The 22,030-nt window shown below is 48.6% G+C and overlaps 1 protein-coding gene across 1 annotated transcript in view; it reads right to left on the minus strand.

The window, feature by feature from the left end:
- The window catches only part of GRIK4 (glutamate ionotropic receptor kainate type subunit 4), a 197,302-nt gene that overhangs the window by 5,231 nt on the left and 170,041 nt on the right, over positions 1-22,030 (minus strand). The window contains exons 15-18 of the mRNA XM_040631118.1: positions 20,658-20,823; positions 19,050-19,275; positions 15,012-15,140; positions 746-864 (exon numbers count right to left, since the gene is read on the minus strand). Of these exons, the coding sequence (XP_040487052.1) occupies positions 746-864; positions 15,012-15,140; positions 19,050-19,275; positions 20,658-20,823 (640 nt within the window). The remainder of the gene's footprint in view (positions 1-745; positions 865-15,011; positions 15,141-19,049; positions 19,276-20,657; positions 20,824-22,030) is intronic.

A 22,030-nucleotide genomic window follows, 5' to 3' on the forward strand; every position in this document is an offset into this window, starting at 1 on the left:
AGGCCCCGCCTGAGGCTGGACTTCACAGATGGAGGGGCGCATGTTCACCCCTGTTTCTCCAGCATCAATTAAGGGAGGAGGCTTACAATGATCCAGAATTCAGAGATGGAGAGAGAAGCTAATGCACTTTAAAAACTGAATAATGGCATCAGCATGTAAGGACCGGTGCCCCTTCTCTAAGATAGAATGGAGACAGAATGGGATAACGTCTTCTCCCTTCTATTCAGACTTCTCAGTCGGTGTGAAATTTATATGAACCCAGTTTCTAAGCCACAGGTTCAGGAATTAAATGGATTCAAAATCCCTGAGAAGGAAGATGTACTTCTCGGCCCTACGTGAATTGGGATCTCTCTACACATCTTTACCGGTAAGGCAAAAACATACCGAAGACAGAACCAACGTCCTCACCTCCACTGGTATCCTGGTACTTCGGCCTGTTTTTCTTTGCCACACTACATCTTAAATTACAGGTGTGTAAGACTTTGCTGTGTGTACAACACTCATCATGTATTTATCGGCTGGGCTGTTTTGGAAAAGATTCTGAAGCTCACTTTCCTTGCATAACTGGTACGTGATGAAGCATCGACCCAGACCTCTTGCCTGTGGGACGGGGATTGTCTCCGCCACACTGTCCCATCGGCGCTCCACCCCCTTATGGGATCTCCTAGGTTTTGTCTGAAGTGACTTTTGCAGGTGCGCGAGCCCGTCTGCCAACACTGTAAGTCGTACCCGTTTGAAGATTTACCTCCGTAGTTTCCGAGTGTCGGAGAGTCCATAAAAACTCCAACATAGCCATAAAAATGGCCACGATTAAGCCGCAAATAAGAACCACAAAGATTCCACCAATATTCTCCATTCCCAGACCTATAAGAAAGTGAGAACACACACAAAATAACGTAAGAGGGCTACAAGACGGAATCGCTCCACCACAATGCTGAAAGTCATCAACCAACCAGAACTTGAGTCTTGTAGATGCTTTATACACATCTTCCTCGCAGGAGACAGAATTACTCTTTTGGGGAAAAAAAGTGTGGCATAGCTGGAGAAGAAGAGGGGAGGATCTCATTGCAAAAGGAAGAAACCAGTGAGAAGCCTCCAAAAGGCCTTCTGGGGGTGGGAGGTGAGGGTCATTTTAAGGAAACGGTCAGGGGTGCCTGGATGGTGCCGTCAGTTCAGCGTCTCACTCTTGGTTTCGGCTCAGGTCATGATTTCAGGGTCGTGAGATTGAGCCCCACGCTGGGCTCTGTGCTCAGCACAGAGTCTCCTGGGGACCCTTTGTCCCTCACCCTCTGCCCCTCTCCTGATCACTCATTCTCTCTCTCTCTCTCAAATAAATAAATAAAATGTTTTTTTTTTAAAGAAAAGGGTCTATGAAAATTTGAGTTAGCCTCCAGAGACATGATACCAAAATACCTACAAATTCTAGATGTTTCATAAAAAATTTAGTCAATCTTTACAATGCTGGGTTTGCTGGATAGAAAGCAGGTGTTTCAACCAAGCTATGGATAGAAAAAAATCCATTTACGTATCTGTGTCAACAGGTTTACTCCAATACTTATTGAGACAGTAAGAACGTTTTTTTCGCTCCTGACCAGCAGTTGCCATCAGAACCACATGGGAAGCTTGTTCAAGATATAGATTCCTTGTCCTGCACCAGACCTCTTGAATGCGCATCTCTGGAGGTGGGGCCCAGGAATCAGCATTTGAAAATACATTTCACAGGTGATTCTTTTCCAGCTAGACCTAAAATTAGTTTGCAGATCAGTATTTTTAGAAGCAATGTGCACGACGAAGTTCCTTGAAGTCAGGCACAATTTCTAGCTGTATCCTCACTACCAAGTGTGATACCTGGCAGATAGCAGATACTCAGTAAACATTTGTAGGGTTTCATGGTTGTTTCATTTCCACGGTGTCAAACATTGAGTTTAGCTATTCACTGGATGTTTTATTTGGTATCAGAGAATCCCAAACTTTAGGGGAGTGGCATAAGTCCATGAGACCCTGATTCAACAGGGGCCACAATCGTAAATCAAGAAGCATCTTTTATCTGGGAAAATGCGCAAGAGGGTAGCTTACGCGCTGTGCTATTCCAGAATGCTTGCACGTTTGGGCTATCTGTGTAATCCGTGGGACACGGAACTCTGTCAGCGTGAGGGAAACCCAGCCTCACGTGCCATCACGAGACGAGCTTAGTTCAGGAAGAGAAACCTGACACTGCCTTCTGCATCTTGGAGAGCTAGAAAACTAGCCGCACCTCGCCATGTCAAGATGCCTCGGGTTTCCTCTCACAAAGCCTCGAGTGAATGTCTGTCGCATTTCTGTTTTGTTTTGACAACAGCCCAGCCCAGTGCAGTGCGGCCTACGCCAATCGTCCGCTACCGTGGCTCCCATCACGAATACAGCCAAAGGGCTCTGCGCGGTGCTCTGCAGGCCCCCCCAGCTGACTTTTGAGAACCTGTGCAGAAATGGATCCTCTCTTTTGAATAACCCAAAACAGGGGGATATTTAAAAACTCAATTCTAAGGGAAGGCATATAGCATTTGGAGTAGACTTCTACTTTCCGGGAGGAAGGTACTTGGGGTTCATTTGAACACCTGCCCCTCTAACCTGGGATCATTTGGACAGAAAGTTTCTGACTAGGGGAACATCGGGAACCACGTGAATGGGGCAGACAGCAAGGACACCTGAGGAAGAAGCGTGCACAGAGGACCTGGCTGGGGTGCTCTGGCCCCTGCTCCAGCAGCAGGTGCGTGGGTATTGGGGTGTGCATCTGAGCATCACGGATGAACTCAATTCTCCAGCTGTGGGGAAGGCTGCATGGAGGCCTCAGTGAAGGGGCAGTGACCACCGTGATAGCAAGGAAGCCCACCTGTTCGGGTAAACGGACTCCCCAGGTGACTGTGCAGGTAATATAAGACTCTCTGATCACTTTGGGATGGTTCTGCCTGATACAGAAAAAAAAAAAAAAAAAAAGACTAGGATCCCCCTGAAAGGAGTCAACCTCCCCTCCTGTTTCTGCAGAGGGGAACGCCCCTGCGGCGGGGCCAATTTTGCCATTTGGGCTCTAGCTGCTTCCCCTGCCTGTCTCAGCACCACCCCGGCCCTCCTGACTCTCTTCTTCGCCCTGACTCTCCCTCGGCACATGCATTTAGTCACATGCCTCCCTTCTCAGGGAGAAAATAAGAAGCCCTCCTTCCCCTTCCAACTCTGCCTAGTGAACACCCCTTCTCTCTCCTTCCTTCCCCGGCCAAGCTTTTTGAAACAGTTGTCTCTATCAGAAGTATTTTAAGACATTTTAAAGCCCTTATGACATGTACATTTGGAGGCCCCATCTCACATAAAAGTAAAAGAAAATGCACCCACATCTTATGTTAAATGCATTTTAAAAATTTTGCTTGTGATGTGACTAAGTATCAAGCAACAGTTAATTTGTAACTGGCTGTGATTTCTCAGCAATCATTGTGCCTACAAGGGAATGTTTGCAAAATGAGAAAAGTCGAACCAAAAAAATTGTTTCTAAATGTAATGAAGTTTTTATGAATATTAAATTTAAAAATTAATGAAGTCGAAACAATGTTACATTTTGGAGATATTTAATTAAACACGTCTTAATTTAATTTTGCAGTTTCTTCTTTGCATTTTGAAGCTAATAAATTTTTTCAGGCCTCAAACATAATTTTGGATGCCTGAAAAGCTTTTAGGCCAGAGGTAGCTGAAGAAGAAAATGGTTCTATCTGAATTCACTTTTGTTTTTCCTATTCCCTCATCACCCCATGCAATTCTGTCTTGCACCCCTAAAGCCATCCACACCAAGGTCACCAATGAACATTATGTTGCTAACCTATTGGAAATTTTCCAGTCCTGATCTTAAGTGACCTCTTGTAGCACTTGGCATTGCCAACCACACCCCCTTCTTGGCTTTTTATAAAGACATTGCTCTCTTGCAACCTTCTCACGCCTTTGCTTGCTCTAAGGCCCATTCTCTCCTCATTTCCCTGAATCTGGTCCCCTGCTTCTCCCTCCTGTGCTGGCTAGTACCATGTCCTGCTGATTCTGTCTCTACCTACTTCTCAATTTCTCACCCTTCCCTCTTTCCCTGCTACTACTTTCCTAGTTCATGTTCAGGCCCCCACCGTCTCTTGCTTGGACAGTTCAGCAGCCTCGGAAATGAGTCCCTGCTTGCGGCTGTATAACTCAATTCTACCCTCCACGAAGCTTGCCTGAGTGATCTTTCCAAAATGCAAAATCTAACTGCGACATAGCTGTAGTAACTATTCATAGTTCCCAGCACACAGCGCTGTTGTCCGTACCCTCTGTACCTTTATTCCTATAAGCACCTCTGCCTGGAGCTTACCCCAGCCCCCCAGACACACACTGGGCTAGCCTTAACCTTTCCTTTAAGGCTTTGCTGAGTGGTCACTTCCTCCAGGCTGCCGTCTCTGATCTCACCTGGCTCTGTTAGTTATACCGCTTTGGTGTTTCACTGCCAATGCGCTCTGAATCATTCTAACGTTGCATCAAATGATACCCTATTTTGATCTGCTAGCTCTGGATTTCCCACGAGACTGTGAGTTCCTTGAGGGGAAGATCCAGTCTCGTTCAACTCCGTAACCCCACAATCATGGTGCCTGGCCCCTAATCGGAGCCCAATAAATGTTTGTGGAAAGAATGAACAGAAAGTAAGAGGATAAAGACATCTCCTATGTAGAAGCCTGCATTATCCAAAGCTTTGGATCCATACTGTGAAATATAGTCATTCCTAATTAAATTTCGTTTGAAATAATAGTAAAGTGTGACAGCCCTTGTCGGGTGCGCGCAGCCTGGTCACAGAGGCAGATGGCCCAGACTGCGCAGAGTGGCTGGCCAAGGGGGGATGGAACACTGACATGGGCTAATCCACGACATGGACCCACGATATGGGGCCCCAGCAGGTGCAAGGGCACGGGGGAGGGTTATACACAGACAGGTGATCAGGGCTGGGCCAAGTTTAATGAGATCAGGGAAAGCTTCTCGGAGGAGCTGAGGTTTTAACAGGATGCGGGGTAGAAAGCATGCGTCACTGAAACACCCCCAGGTCTTGCTTTCCCAGCTTCTCGTGTTTCAGGGCCCGCATGTTAATCACGGCTGTTAGCAGCAAGCGTGCCGATTCCTGGCTGGGCGGCCTCCCCGCCCAGGAGCAAGGCTTGTACGCCACGGGTGCCTTTAGGAACTTATTGGAAAGTGGAAGCAAGAATAGATTGCTGGCAGAGTCAGAGCTGAGAAACAGATGGAGAGGGAGCAGGCAGCGAGCGCTAGGAGAGCACAGCGCTTCTACTTAACAGTGCCATCCGTCGCTCTCCTAAAGTCAAATGCCTTCCGCAGCACGCAGCCTCTCCTCGGGCACGGACACCCTCCAGTCTGACCACAGGCCTCGACGCGCTCACAGCCGCCTCGGCCCCTGCAAGGGGGGAGCCGACTAATCACTGCCCCCTTCCCTTCTTCGGCTGGACCACCCAGGAGCCACCTAGACAGCTGGCTTTCAGACCAAGAGTCTCTCTTGACACTTGAGTCTCAGAGCCTCAGCTATGCCCCAGCAGTAAGACCCTATCAACTGAAACAGAACCGAATTCCCCCCGCAAACTCTTGGTTGGTTAAACACCGACTCTGGTGTCACTCCTAGCTCGTCCACAAATACAAGTTATGGTGGACAAATGCAAACTAACAACTTTCCTTGTCTCTAGAACTATGGAGGGGAACGGCAACGTCAAGGGAGTACCTCCGAACAGATCTGAATCTCCACCCACGGAGCCTTCAGTTCTGACCTGAAAGTAATCCCTTTTCGGATTCAGGTGCCTTACTCCCCTTGCACACCTCCTGGAACACTGTGGAAAGTTGCATCTGAGATGCAGGGGTGCTACTTTTGAACAAGGACAGGGTAGGTCTAGCCTGGGAGGCAAAGAGGCAGAGGCCACAGGAGCCACAGAGCTAGATACAGAGAGAAAAGAGACTGGCGCCATGATCCCGTCCAGGGAGAATGTATTTGTTCTTGGACGTTGGTCAACAAATCTTTCTTGAGAAGCTTCTGTGAGCTGAGCATTACGGTGTGTGCTGAGATCTGTGCAGCATTCTCCACTGAAAACACTTGACAAGCACATGAATTCTTTGACCAAAATGACTTTCGAGCACTTTCTAGTTCAGAGTCACATTCACCTACCTCCATGCAAATATATTAATTGGTCCCATCTCCCCGGCCTTATTTACTGTAAATAGCAACTTCTCGAGACCACGTGTGAGCTGACCTGTATGACCTTCCCAGGACATACGAAGTGACTTGTCAGGTTTGCATGGCCAGGGACGGGAAGAGCAAGCAGGCCATTTACTCTTCCCGTGACATTCATGGACTACACCTAGCAGAGGCCCGGGACGCTGATGGAAGGAAAGCAGGCAAACAGACACCACGTAGAAGACGGATGGAAGAGGCATCTGATAAATTTTGCAATTTGTCAAAACACAAGCTTGGGAGAGGCGCTTTACAATTCATCAAAATACGAGCTCAAGCGCCTCGTTTTTAAAAACATTTGCTATCTCATTTGATTATCATTAAAAACACTGTAAAGAAGGCTCACTGTCGGCATCTTACAGTGAAAGAAACAGGAATTCAGGAACAGTTAAGTGGCCCAAATTCTCACAGCTGAGATGCGAAATCTAGAGAAATCTCACCACCCCGCTAACATTCTTTATAAAAATAAAGCTGACCTTTATGACTGCTACCTAGGAGCAAGGTTACCAGAGTTGGTAACTTGCCCAAGGTCCCAGGACCAGCGGCAAGTGCAAGATCCGAACTGAAGCCAGAGCCTTCGTCCCCACCCCTACCCCACACGGCCTCTCCCTGGAGCGAGGCTTCCTCCTGCTACAGGGATGGGATGACAGAACTCGACCCCACACTCTGACGACTGAATTCATTCCTGGGACCTCTCCTCCCACCCAGAGTGACCGGGAAAGAGGGTCCTATGCATGGGCGACGCGTTCCACTTCTAAGATTTCCTTCTCTCCTCGACAACGTTACATCAAACATTTGAATTGATGCTTCATTGACTTCACCTTAGCCTAGTAACCACACAAAGTTGGGCTGCAGACCTTATAGGTGCTGACCTCCTTTGGCGCAGACACACTGGGCCACCATTTGCCTCTGTTCCTGACCGTGCTACCTGGCATCCCCCTTGGGAGTTCCTCCGTCTCTCAGCAATCCATCTGATTTGATTAGGGAGAAGCTTCCTCGGCAAGCATCTCTCCGAGACACTATCTAAACTCCCATATTCGGGTTTCCAGTCTTGGCTCTCTCCAGAGAAACCAAAGAACTGGGATAGTCAGGCTGGGCCCCCTGAGAAGAAAGAGGAAAACAGCCCCAGATTCCAGCCCCGACCCATCCCTCACCCCACTCCCGCTAAGATGTCTCACACTTTCATTCCCGCTGTGCCAGAGAGCAAACTTCCTGCTCTCTAAGTATTTTGTGAGTCAATACCACTGGCCTCTTTTCCATCCTTGAAAGGGGACCCTGATTTTCACAGCCTGGTGGTGTATTTATGTTCCTTTGAAGCCCAATTGTGAGCTTGTGTTTTTCGAGATAAAGGTATTTAATTTCCTTGGAATTTACCGACTACCTTTTTGTCCAACAATCGTTCTGGAAAGCCTTCAGTAACCCAATCCCCTTGAATTGGGGTGCCGGCATTTGTGAGTGGCTAACGGAGATTTCTTTTTATAGGGGCTGAGTGAGAGAATAAATAAAATAAGTGTTTTTGAAAAGAAAGGGCAGAAGAGAATGAAAGAGCTTGGAATCAAGCCTTCCATACACTCTGTCATTTCATTTTTTAGCTGCAGACGAAGGTAGGTGGTCATTGAGCTCCAGGCAGGGAAAGGAATCGGGGAGGTACGGTGAAGGGATAATGTGGTTCTCACCAGAGCTGAGGGAGGCCTGGCAAAAAGACTCAGGCTTGGTGGCATCAACCCAATGTTAGGGTTCTTCTCTGGAACTTGGCAGTGACGTTTGAGCTGTAATACTGGATTAGAAGTAGGGTGCATCCGATCCTTTTCTTTGACATTTCTCGCATTTTAATAGGATAACAAAGTGGAGAAGGATTATGTTAGCTACTGCACGCTGATGCACGCTGCACGTTTTCCTCGACTTACGATGGCGTTACATCCCAATAAACGCATTGTCAGTTGAAAATATAAGTGGAAAACATGATGGCTTAGACTCGCCCACCTGAGACGTGCTCGGGACACTGACATTAGCCTAGGGTTGGGCGATGTCATCTCACACAAAGTCTAGTTTGTAACAAAGTGCTGAACATCTCCTGTAATTGATTGAACACTGTCTTGAAAGCAAACGCTGGAACGGCTATACGGGTACGGAAGGGCTGTTAGTGTATCGATTTTGACCCTGGTGATCTCGGGGTGACTGGGAGCTCTGCTGCTGCCCGCACCCCAGGAGAGGGTCATCCTGCACATCGCTAGCCTGGGAAAAGGTCCAAACCCCAAGTTCCAAGTACGCTGTATACTCAATGCGTCCTGCTTGCGCACCATCGTAGAATCGAAAAACTGCAAATCAAACCGTCGTCGGTCAGGGACCCGCTGTACTTGAAAGCCAAGTGCCTACAGCCACTGTCCGTGTCAGAAGCCTCTGACACAAGGACCTTCCTCACAGTTCCCTTCACCTCCATCCCTCTCTGCCAGCTCCAGTCTCCTTCTTCCTTGAGGCACAGGTGAAGGCCAACGGACTCACATCACGAAAAGAAAGATCACCCAGGAGCTGCTCTGGAAAGCAGATTAACACGACTGCCCTTTGTTCGGGTTGAGACGCAAGGAAAAAAAAAAAGTTCCTGTGGCTCCATTCCTGGCAACCATTTAAAGACTTAAAGGAAGAGACCTTTCGGGTCATGCTGGTCCTGTTCTTCTGACCCAGGAGGGGCTCCCTGGAGCAGGAGGTTATATTCCGTGAAGTCTGCTGCTGACTTGCCGGGCCAGGCCAGGCGATGGTGCCTCGGTTCCAGGCTAGTACTTCTTGCTTGGCTTGGAGGAGGTCACGCGGACTTTCGCTTGGCTAGGAAGCCCTTCGGCCTCTCTGAGTCACGTCTGCTTGGGCTTAGGCCACGGCAGAAATGGGGCCACTCCATTACATGGGCACGAGCTGCCGTGGCTGGGATGGGAGCCGAAGCCCTGGCTCTTCTGGAGATTCGCACAGCATCTCGCAGACAGGGCCCTTCGGATGTACTGATACAGCTCACCCTTTCCTTCCAAAGGGGGGCTGCACAGGGGCAAGTTGGCATGGGCCAGTTGAGAGAACCCGAGCATCTCCTGAAGCATTTGGGACAAGGGCAGGGTGACCTCGCTCTTTATTTTCCCCTTTTCATCTGCTCCATTCTCTTCTCTGTGCTAGGGAACATTCGGTCCCCAAGTGCAGAGTGGAGCCTCCTGTTATGACTTCCCCAACTTCCCAGGGAGCCCGTGTGCCTCCCTGTGTGCCTCCCCTCTCCATCTTTCCTGAACTCTGCCGTCAGGTCAGTCTTCCTCAGCCTCTGTGGACTAGGGAAGGGTTTCCAAAGCCAACCACTTGGCAAAAATTCTCACTTAAGTTTTCTATAAACTACCCAATGTCTATCCCAAGCTCCCATTTCCAGCTGATTGCCAAAAACACAGACTTCTCCGTCGTTTTGGGTTTAAATTCAGCTAAATGCAGTGTTTTCTCTGCTCCCGCTTCACCCCTGGATGTATTTCAGGTCCGAGGATAGGAAGGAGATGATGTGTCATGGGAGTGGGTTAGGTATCTGTTCTTAGTGCTGGATTCCACTGAGATTTCCAGTGTCTATGGGGCCTAGGAAAATGAGGTCTGTCACTAGGCCCTCCTGCCCTGGGTCCCCATGTCCCATCTCTCATGCCCCCTCTTCACCATAGCATGACACATATTTCTGGGACTTCCCAAACTCTGGGAGCAAGCAAAAATCTCTTTACCTTTTAGAATCCCCAACTAATCTAGGAGTTCTATCTGCTACTGTCTTGTGTCCCAGCAGGACACAAAGCTCCTTCTAGGAGACCCTCCACATTCTAATAAATCCTTTTCCTGCTCAGAAGCTCCCTGTCCCAGCCAGGGTGTTATTTTATTTTATTTTTTTATCTGGTTTGCAGACTGGGTGACTGGGTCTTCTATTATTTTTCTACTCTCTAACTTCTAGTGCCAGTTTCATGCCAAGCTCCTTTTAGGTATTAGCCTTCTGTATTGCAAAAATACTCTTCTGGCAAATCAAAAACTTTGACTTCTAAGAACACCGTCTCTGCTGAGTTGTAAGACCATTGGAACTTAAAGTCAATAATTTGATTCTTTGTTCCTCCCAAGGCAAGGACTGTCCCCTGAGACGATGAATGCCAGTGACAGCTCAGAATTCCATCCCCGGCACCTGCTTTCATCATACCCCGTCTTAGCCCAGCACCTCTGAAGTCTGGAGCCGATACTCTCAAACCGAGTCCAGGGTGCCAAGGCATTGGCAGTGCCTTGGGATGCTTATGGAGCATCTTCTGGGACACTAATTTTCCTTAGAGTTGAGGTGGAAAAAGCATTTTTACATTAAATAAACATGCCTATGTTACGTTGGAAGCTGCAAAATTCATGGGTTTTTAGGATAAAACAGAAGAACCAAGGATATTCCAAGCATGGTGGGCTGTTTTAGAGGATGTCCCCAGACCCCAAGAGTATAGGCTTGGTGTCTGCTGCTATTAATTCCTTCCACGGAAAAGCTTGGGACATGCTGGTTTGCAGTCCAAATGCCTCCTCCCAGTTTCCAATGCTCTCCGAACTCCAACCTTGTCCTACTTATTCAAACCAATTTCTGGACGCAACAGCTATGCTCTACAGCATTCCTAAAGCAGCGACTCCTGATAGATGTTTCAAGGTTCAGGCCAAATGTCCCTCAAGCCTTCCCTGACCACTGCTCAGAATTAATCACTTCCTCCCCTGGGCTTCATAAACACTTTCTTTATGGTTCTCATAAAGCATTCCTACAGTGCAAGCATTACAGTGATGATCTGTGCCTCTCTCTAGGTTCTAAACCTCTTGAGGACGGGGCCATGTCTTAGTCCTTTTCATAATCTCAGAGCCTAGCGCAGTGCCTGATATGCACTGGTTTACAACGTACGTTGGATGCAATGGGGCTATGTGAACACTTTCCATGCCACCAGCTGGGGTGTCAGGGTTCCTCTTTGGGAGGCAACAGACATAGGAAGTAGTACCAGTCTAGAGGTCCTTGAGATGGTTGCCTACTTCATTCATTCATTCATTCATTCATTCATGCTTCATCCTTTCCTCAAACACAGATGTCAGATGATAATGCTGGTCACCAAGATACAAAAATAAATAAGACACAGTCCCCGCATTTGAGTTTTTTTTTTTACAGTCCATGGGGGACAAATGTCAACAGATGCAAAACAGATGTCATAAGTGTGGATTTTAGAAGAGCTATCTAGCCTTAAGGAGCACGTGACGAGTGGGCATACTTGCGGCTGTGGACACTGTTCAGATCTCTCACTGTGCCTTAATTGCTCCTTGAGGCTTAGATTGGGGAATAAAATTAGTTCTCACTTCCTTTGCGCCAGTCACTTTTGCAGAGGGTTTATTTAACATGATTTATGTCATTCGATTTTCACAATAGCTCCGGGAGGCGACAGGATTATTAATCATCATCTCTATTTCCTAGAGAAGGAAACTGAGGCTCTAAGATGTTTGCTAGTGTCTGTAATAAGGCCATTTATGGAGTGGGGTCCATTTGAACCAAGGCCTGTGATCCTGAACCCTACTGAAACTGCCCGAGGGAAGAGCTATGCTAGCGGCCAATGGGAGAACAAAGAGGTAGGCAGGAGAGTTGAAGTCTGATGAGCTCCCTTCTTGGAGGGTGGGAGGAGGGTTGCGGGAAGTCACTGGACTTCAGGAGACACCGTGAGTGGGGGAGAGATGATCCATATGGGGGGCCATGAGGGACCACAGCCAGGCACCCAGATCCTGTATCATCCCTGTATTTGCCAATTTTGCTGCCCTCCCACTGTTTCTCTCTAGGATTAGCAGGATGCATGAATAAACATGAGCAAAGACATACTTGCACAAAAGGGAAGGACCTGTGGCCGGGTTTCGGGGTCAGGGATGAAAGGGGGAAACTGGAGACATGGGAGCAACTCAGCAGTGAGCCTCAAAGGGAAATGTGCTCCAAGAGATCAAACGGGGATCCGGTTGACAAAGGCAGGCTAAGCTGGGGAAGCCGACAGCTAGTGGGGAGCAGGAGCGGGGGGAGATCTGGAACTGGCAGAGCTGGCTGCCAGCCTGGGGCTGGGGGGTGCAATGCAGGAGTCTGCAGGGGTCACTGTTCCTCTCTGAGCCCTGGCTCCTGGCCCCCTCCCAGCGTGTTTCAGCCTCCCTCATCGACAGTGTCTCTGTGTCACCACGTACACCTGTTGGGTCAGCTGCTCAGAAGCAGGAACGACTTGACTGAGTGGAGAGCTCTGGGGGGAAGGCTGCACAGGAAGGTCACTGAAACACAAGTTCATTGGTCACTTCGCTAATGTGACCCAGGAGAACACCGCTGTTGGTAGCTTTTGACCGCCACCAGCCAGTAGCTGTAGTCACACATTCCACCAATATTTCTGGGTCCTACTGAGGCGAGGGACATAGACACAAACGAGACTGGTCCACAGCGAAGGTGCCATCTGCCAAGAGGAGACCAGGAGCTGCAAGGTAGTGCGTTGAGTGCTCTGTCCAAAGTCACAGAAGGCACCCAAGCCACTGGAGGAGTGGGGGTGGAGGGCGACAAGGGCTTCTAGGAAGAGAAATACCCAGACATTTCTCCTATTTTACTCATCAGTCAGGGGAAGGATTCGAGGTCCTTCTGCTCTGGGGCTCAGACCCACCTCTCTGTTTCTACTTTAGATTACTCCAGATAGAAAGCCACCACCGGTTCCCTCCACCTGCTCGGTAAGATGGCGCTCTTTCCCACCGCTCTGAAGTTCATGGCCATCACAGAACAACATCAGCGTATGTCAACTTCTCAATAATCTCATTTTACTTTGACTATTCCAGGCCCAGTCAGATTTAGATTGTTTTCAATCCATGTGTCTTTTTGTGGGGAGGGGGTGGTGAAGGAGCATTTTGCTACCCATACCTTCCTAGTACCAACGCTCTGTGCAGCTCAACTCTCCCCATGGGAATCTCGCTCCGGTCCACCCGCGCCGCATAGAACTCCAGGCCCACAGCACAAGTTTCTACTGCGGCATCTTCCTCGAGGGTCTCACTGCCTGCAGTACCCCTCCGACCCTCCCTACCTGCTCAGGTCCTGAGCACCTCCTACGTCTACTTCATTCTATCAGATCCACAAAAGCTTTCTGATACCCTCATTTCTTTCTTTCCTTTTTTTTTTTTTTTTTTTTCTGAACAGAATTAGTCTCCTCCACATTTGATCTTTGGGGAGTGGAGAGCCAAGACGTGCGTGGTCTCAGTGGGTTCCCATGAGGGAAGGGGCAGCATTTCCTCTAAATCACAAAGGGCCATTAAATTGCCCATAGGTCCATATACCCGAGACCTCGCCTTGCAGGACAGGGATCCACGTAGAGACACTTGGAAACCAAAGTCACTCATTCACTGTCTCATCATGGATAATCATTCACGCCGAGCAGAGAGGGAAGTGCGTGCTATTATTCATTTCACTCCTCAGCTGCCTTCTTAGGGGACAGCGTGTACAGGTAAATTTGTTACATATTTTAGCAAGGCTGCAACAGATGACTAGGGGTGATCATATGATTTATTGTCCAAACCAGGACATTATGAGACTTAAGGGGGTTCTAAAAATAACTAATAGGCATTAACTGGTCGACAACAGATGTGTCCCGGGACTATCCTGGACAAAACCCCTACAAAAAGTCCTGGGTGCTCAGGGACCCTGAACACTCCAAACCACACATATCGGTCGGTGACTGCTTTCTATCCAGTGTGATTTAAACTTCATTCATTCACTCATTCATTCATTCACTCACTCATTCATTCAATAAAATATCCATGCACCAGCCCTGGGGCCAGTCCTGTGAAGAAGACAGACCTTGCCCCCATGAAACATATTCTGGTAGAAGAAATGGAAAGTAGACAAACGAATAGAACATATAGTATCAGGGAGTGATGAGGCCTGACGAGAAAACCAAAGCAGAGCTCAGGTGATAGGGGAGACGGGTGAGGGGAGGGATGGCCTTTCTGGGGGAGCCTCCTTAGGGAGGCCAGGAGGAGGAAACACGTGCACAGGCCCTGAGGTGGGAGCAGGCCAGGAGGCCTGGGGGAAGCAGAACAGAAAGAAAAGGAAGAGGCTGAGGGAGAAACAGATGAGGTAGGGGCTTGAGGCCCCAGAAGGCTTGTGTTTATTCTGAGATGGGAAGCCATCGGAAGGTTCATGCAGGGAAATGTTGTGATTTACTCGCACCATAAGAAGAATCTCTCTGGGGGTGTCTGAGTAGCTGACTCTCGACTTCGACTCAGGTCATGGTGGGAATCGAGCTCCACATCGGGCTCTGCACTGAGCATGGAGCCTGCTTGGGATTCTCTCTCCCTTTCCCTCTGCCCCTCCCCCTGCTCATGCTCACTCACTCCCTAAAAAAAAAAAAAGAATGACTCTGACTACTGGTGGAGAAGATGCTGTCAAGGGGCAAGAATGGGAAGAGGAGGCCCGCAGTTGGTGGTTGTGAGGCGATGGGGACATGGGCCGGGCTAAGAGGTGGCTGAACTCAGGAACCATGGTAAATATGGCGTCTCTGGGACTCGTAAGCAGGCGGGCACTGGATGCTTCCAATGTGCCCAGACTGGGGGCCACAAATGGCCCTCAGCCCAACCCCACCCAGCCCTAAGTTCCTTCCAAGGCTTGCTCTCGGTGTGTTCTAGCGACCACCGCCTGGACTCGACAGCAGACAGCAGCTGCTGTCCTCTAGAGCAGGAGGGTGACGCTCCTGAACCCCCTTACCTTTGGCTCTGTGATCTTCCTCCTTGGGGCACTTGCCGCCTTCCCACCACTTGCGCTTCAGAATTTCTAGGCGGTTGTTCTCCTGCAGCTGGAGAATGGCCAGGTCAAACTCATCCCGGAAAACCGAACCTGTGGGGTCACAGGAGAGCCCAGAACACAGGGTGTAAGTGCCCTGTTAGACATCACTCTGCTCCTTTCCCCAGTACACCTCCTGGCCACTCTGCCCGCCTAACCTCAGGAGGAGAGGGACAGACATGGCAGGGGTCCCTCCAGGAGCATGGCTCTCCACCTGGCTGGGTCTGAGGACTCTCCACGGAGAGGAGGGAGTTCTGGCTGCACGCAGGGCACTCGGACTTTTCTACTTTCCTTCTCTTTACACTGATGCCATGTTCAGCCCACAGCCATGAACACAGTGAGGGACAAGTGACAGCTTTACAGGCACCCGTGGATCTTTACTTCCCCACCACTTTCTACTGAGGTTAACCAACCTGCCCACAGACACTTGGGAAGCTGGTCGCAAGGCATCCCATTGGCCTCCAAGAGGCCAACGTGGGAAACCTTCTGGTACACAAACCTATCACCTGGTCAGTTATCTGTCTTCTACTTGATCTAAACTCATTTCCCAGGCACTTGTAACTCTTGCTACATTACACCTGACAACTGCGTACCCAGAGCAGCCCCCAAGGAGAGAAGAGCCACCGCAGAGAGTGACCGAAGCCACCTCTCTACCATCTGCATGCAGAAGCCAGTCCCGGGCAGCCCTAACCTTCCCACCTGCCTGCTGAGTGTCCGACAACCCTGTCCCCATCCAACACCCTGTGTTGGTTGCTCCTCCCTCCCTCCTCAGACAGAAGGCTTCTGTTGAGTGCAATTCCTTTTTAATTTTTCTAATGGAATATGGTCAAGGAGCTTTGGTTCCGGAATTTAGGTTTAATCACAAAAATAGGCTTAAATGAAACCGTGGAAAGCTCAATGCCTCGGTGTGGGCTGAGGCCGGAGATCATAAAGAAAAAGCTGCCAAGAGGCTGGAAACCAACCGAGCTGCTCGGTTTTCTTGCTCAAGCTCTGTGAAGGCCTGGTGTGGACAGATGCCTCAGGGGAAAAGGCTACGGCGAAGGATTCAGGCAGAAGTTTGGAACAAATAGATTTGCACTCTCAAATTTTAATAGGCATGGGAATGACCTGGGGATCTGGTTGACCAGCAGACCCTGATTCCATGGGTCTGGGGTGGGGCCTGAGATTGCGCATTTCTCTCTCTCTCTCTCTCTTTTTTAAAAAAATTTTATTTATTTGAAAGAGTGAGAGAGAGAGAGAGAGAGAGCATGAGCGGGGTGAGGGGCAGAGGGAGAAGCAGATTCTTCACCGAGCAGACAGCCAGATGCAGGGTTCGATCCCAGGACTCCGGGATCATGACCTGAGCTGAAGGCAGTTGCTTCACTGACTGAGCCACCCAGGTGCCCTCAGATTGTGCATTTCTAACAAGCTCCAAGGGGATGCCCTGCCGCTCGGCCATAGACTGTACTTTGACAGGCAAGGGACTAGATTAGCTCCCAGATCTCTTTGGACTCTGACAGCCCATGACTCCGCAGAGGGAACCTTCCCTCCTGGAGATACAACTACGCCTGGACATGCAAATCTCCAAGCCTGCAGCACAGAATGTGTCTATGCAAGCCATGTGGGCGAACATCAAGAGCGCCTCATGGATACGGGTACTTAGTACACATCTGCAGTGGACGGCTACTTGAACTAACAGATGGTGCTAGGCGGTGAGACTAATGAACATTCCAGGTTTACAGACAACTGTCCAGCCCAGCCAGGCATTTCAAGCAGTTTTCAAGGCATTTTCAACCCAACCTCAACAGCACCCCAGGGGCCCCATGAAAGGATTATTCTGTTTACTCCATGTGTGTCTGCTTTGCTTCTAAACCACTTCACTAATTTTCCATCTCATTCCTTGTTCTGTTTCTCTTAATTTTTCTGGGTCCAAGCACATTGCTTATTCTCTGGGTTTGTCCTTACTCCTCGCACACACACACACTTGAAAACGACACTTCCTGGATGTAACCCCAGCCGGATGTAAATTCTGTCTCATCAGTGGATTGTGTGAGGCTCTTCCCAGCCTGATCTCAGAACCTGGAAAAGCCCACAGCTCACTTTCCTATCCTGTCTTGTCGAGCCGGTGGGACCCTCTGGCAACAATGGTCTGGAAAGCGAAGCACTGAATCTGGAGACAGGCAGTCTAGGCTTCAGCCCAGCTCCTCTACTTACCGTCTGACCTTGGACAAGTTAAGTTGCCGCCTCTGAATCTCAGTGCTCTCCTCTAGGGTGGGAAGGACCACATCTACCTCGGGTGGGCTGACATGTGAAAATAGCATCATGCCAGATACAGAAGAAATGCATTTCCTTCCCTTTCTCCTCCGTTATTGATAAACATTTCTAGAGTTGGTCTGCTTTGTCAACTCTCTATAGGCTTGTTCCATGAACACTTTTGAAGCATTTGAGATTTCACTTAAATTTCTTAAATTGCTGGATTCTGATTAAGGTGCATCTTAAAGTTTGTTTTGTGGTTCACTCCACCATCTTGAAACAAAATGGAAGCCAATAGATTTCTGAAAGAGGCCAATAATATATTAACAAATATCCACGAAATATGATGGTAAGAAGAGAGCATGTAGGTTTATAAGTGCCTGGAGTGAGGCCTCTGGTTTACAGAACAGCTAGTGTCAGGATTCACCGAGTTCAAGAATGAATTGTTTCCTTGCCTATACTCATTGGCTCGGTTTCCCACCCATCTTTAAGAAGTCATCTGCTTTTATCAAATAACATAGAGGATTAGGGAAAAGATGGGGAGGGCACTCATGTTCCCACCAAACAGGCTAAGTGGGAGATGCTGTGGTAAGGCACCTGACCAGATTATTAGGTTTACCTCTTCATTACCCTACGAGGTAGGCATTAGAAACCTAATTTTACAGATGGGATAATTGAGACTCAGAGAGCTTAAATAATCTGAGGTCCCACAGCCTGGAACCAGGTACATTCCCAGGTCGGCTTGACTCCAAACCCATGCTTTTCACACTCCACAGGTATAGGGAAGCCTATAGTTCTGAGTCAGGTTAGAGATCAAGAGAAGGAGTGTGTTAGATAACAGCAAAGATGTACATGTTACGTATTGCTCTCCCCACATGGTCTGCCGGCCTCAGTTGCTACTTCTCCCCCTGCTGCCTTGTACAGGACAACCTCGTAGAAGAATAGCATTGGGTGAGGACAGCCCTATTCAGTGTGGCTCTCTGTGGTGGGTGGGGGAAGGGTACCTGTCCCAAGCACCTGGGAACATTTTCAGATTCCCTCTCCAATCCAAAAAGCAGTTCAATGTGCTTCCCTTCACCTTCTGACGGAGGTACTATCAGCTGGGGAAGGCCCAAAGTGTGAATACCCTTTAGAAAGCACAGCTGGGAGAACTTTCTGGAAGCCAAACATCCCTACCATGCTATAACAGCCTAGAAGACACAGAATCCACTGAAACTAAGTTCTACTGCTCATTCTCAATGACCTATGCTGATTTGGAGTAGATGGGTCCGTGAGACCCACAAATGATCTGACGGCCACCTCATTTCATTGTGTCAGTCTCCTTTTATAATAAGCCTTTCCCCAGGGACACTAATAGCAAAATTAATTAAGTTTGACCATCTCTTCCTCCTCCTTCCCACTGCTAGTAGAGAGGTCCATCACCAGAGAAAGGGCAAGGGGCAGGAAGCAGAAGAGGGGAGAACAGAAGCCCTGAAGAATCCACCAAGGGCATCAACATGCCCTTGAGTAATTAATCAATTAAGATTGAGAATGGATCGCTGATTAGAAGTATGTGGGTTTGCTTGTTTTTTTTGTTTTGTTTTTTGTTTTCAACCTGACGAATGCCCACCTAGTCACTATTAACTGGTTCTAGAACAGGGTTGTTGAATTCAGTGCTGCATTCAGTGGTCCTAGCTACTCTGACCCTGCCTGGATGGAGCTACCCAAAGAGGCTGTTCCTCTCCTGCATACCGACTGGCATGCCAATCCCATAGCCCTTGGTGTCCAGCAGGCCCCCAATCTGAGTGAGGTTGCAGTTTCGCTGCCGGTAGTACTCATTCATGGTGGATTCCAGAAGGAAGGCGTAGTTGGAATTCAACACCCTGGCGATTCCCTCCTCGGTGCTCTTCACAAACACACTTGGCTGCTTAGAATACATGTAATTCCACATGCGTTGGTAGGTCTGATAGCGGGAGTTCTGGGAAAAGAACACAAGGAAGCAGGATGAGAACAAGAGAAAGGAAATGTTGGCTTTAAAAGGGAGGGAATCAAAGTGGACCTTAAAATCCCGGCCCTTTTGTTACTCAGTCCCCTCAGTATAGTCAATAACTTCTTCCCTTCCATCTTTCAACGGCCACTGTATCGTGGCAAGAGGAAGGGGTTGTGCCTTTGATAGCTTTCACAGAAAGGCAAGGAAAGAACAGGGTCCTAAGGCACTGTAAACTCTGCCTACTGGTTTGATAAACTGGTTTTGCCCCATCCACCCTAGAGAAGTCTTCCACTGCCAACCTCCAGGTTCTGACAGAATGAAGAATGGAAAATTCTGGTTGTGTCCTTTGCTGTCCTTCAGGTTGGAGGCGGTAAACTCAGGGTTGTCAGGACTTCTAAGAGACACCCTCTGAAGGAGGAGTGCCAGCTACTTTTGTCAAGCCTACTTATCGATCCCAGATCCAGTGCTGGCCTCTATTTTTACAAATAATAAGAAGACTGAGAGAATTCGGCGGGGGGTGGGGGTTGTCTCTCCACACCTGTGTTTGCATGACATCTTCAGTGGTTGCGGGGCCAACAGGCACTGAGGCTTGAACAGAAAACAGAAAACTGAAGGCCCTGGACTTCTTTCATGCGCAAATGGATGTCTTAGGTGGTAGGTTGGCTAGACACCTATTATCTTCAGGGTAAATCTGCTTCCTTAGAGATCCCAAAGCATATGAAAACCGCTCCTCTGTCTGACCCAGCTCTGCCAGTCTTGGTGATTAGTCACTTGGTTTGTCGGCCAATGCATAACTGTAGCAAGGCCTTCTCCTCAGCCTGGCAGGGAAACCTCAAGGCCAACAGGGTCCCGATCTGAGACCATCTAGTCTGGGGTATATGAAACTGGGTCATCTTCATCTCGTGCTCCTCATACTTCGGACATTCGTATATTATTCTAATCTCGCTTTTGTCTAAGTGCTACCTATAAAATTTAACCCACGTGACCATCCTACACAGTAGTATAAATAAAAGTACAGGTCAGATTCACTGCATTTACATATATGTTTTCCTAATGCCCATTTAAACAAATAGGAAACAATGGCCATTAAACAATAGTTTCGCCACATTGTACCTAAAATCATCTCAAGTGCCACTCATAGTTCTTGTACAACACTTTGGGACAACCTGATATTAACCCAAAGGGCTTTTGGGACCTTATTCCAGGGGTACATTGTAGAGCGGGGGACAAATGAACCCCAGGTGAACCTCCAAACTAGATGTTCAGAAGAGATAATGGGATGAAGACTGATGTTTTTATCTCTAGAGGACAAACATCTCAACTTTATTCTGCCCAATTCCCCATGTTGGTGAGCAACCCAGTGGGTTTACTTGGAAGAAGGTCATGCTGGAGCCTCCGTGAATTGTGCCATACTCAATGGCGGTCTGGTCAGCCAGGTCATCCACTGACTCAATGGGCACGTCCATGCGCTGCACAGTCAGGAAGGCTGCCAGGTTGGCTGTGTAGGATGAGATGATGATCAGCGTGAATGCCCACCTACGCAGGAAAAGACCAGGAAATCATCATTGCCCGGCACCCCCAGGGGGCTTAGCCCCCATCCCCAGTCCTGCAGCCACATAGGAGAGACCAGGTGTCTCTTTTAGGAAGGAAGCTCTGTGGGGGAAGAGAAAGGAGGCAGGGCATATGATGTCAACAGAAATGAACAGAGTTTGTGAGTCTTGCTTGAAAGAAGACCATTAACATTTTTTCTCATTTCTTAAAGGAGGTGATTATTGGGTTGCTATTCAAAAGAGGCGTGTCCATGCACATGAGAGCATCTCGGAGACTGTGAGGAATGAGCTAGTGAATGAGTAAGGGTGCCAGCTCTGGGGGCTGTGTTTAGAGCCAGGGCCGGGTGGCTGCCCTGTCTTCTCATGATGCCGCCAACCATCAGACAAGCATCGCCATGTACTGAGCACCTGCCAGGAGCCCCACATACCACCTCACACGCTTCCTACAACTAAAGGAGGTGCAGTTCTTACAACGATTTTGCCGATGAGGAAACGGAGGCTCAGAGAAGCAAAGGAACTTGCCAAGTAACACGTGGATAAATCCATATTTTAAAACCAGTTCTACCAACAAGAAACTCTTTAAGATTAACTGGTGACAAGCACCTTTGAACTGCTGGAAGTTGGAATTAGAAACTACTCTTGTGGGCACCTGGGTGGCTCAGTCGGTTAAGTGTCTACCTTCAGCTCAGGTCATGGTCTCAGGGTCCTGGGATCGAGCCCCGTGTCCAGCTCCCTGCTTAGCGGGGAGTCTGCTTCTCCCTCGGCCCCTCCTCCCTGCTTGCACGCTCTGTCTCTGCCTCTCTCTCTCGTGTTCTCTCTCCCTCAAATAAAAAAATAAAATCTAAAAAAAGATAAAAGAAAAGAAGAAAGTACTCTTGCAATGGGCAAGCTATTTCAAAAAAGAACAGTACTTTATTGGGCAGTGTGAACTCATTTAAAATGAGAACAATTTTGCAACTCAGGCAGTATATATGCTTAAAGCCATTACAACTAGTTTGTTCACTTAAGTAGGTTAAATAAGCCTTCTACCATCTGGTCAGCAGTGTGGATCTGCATCCCAATCCATTTGTTTATAGGGGTTCAAAGACATATCCAAGCATAATTGAGGTTGGATAATCACAAATTCTGAATCAGTGGAGTCTGAATTAATGAGGCTTTACTCATGATGAAGACACTGTCAACTAAAGCATAGC

Source organism: Ursus maritimus, unplaced genomic scaffold (genome assembly GCF_017311325.1).
Source record: "Ursus maritimus isolate PB19 unplaced genomic scaffold, ASM1731132v1 scaffold_16, whole genome shotgun sequence".
Taxonomy (NCBI): Eukaryota; Metazoa; Chordata; class Mammalia; order Carnivora; family Ursidae; genus Ursus; species Ursus maritimus.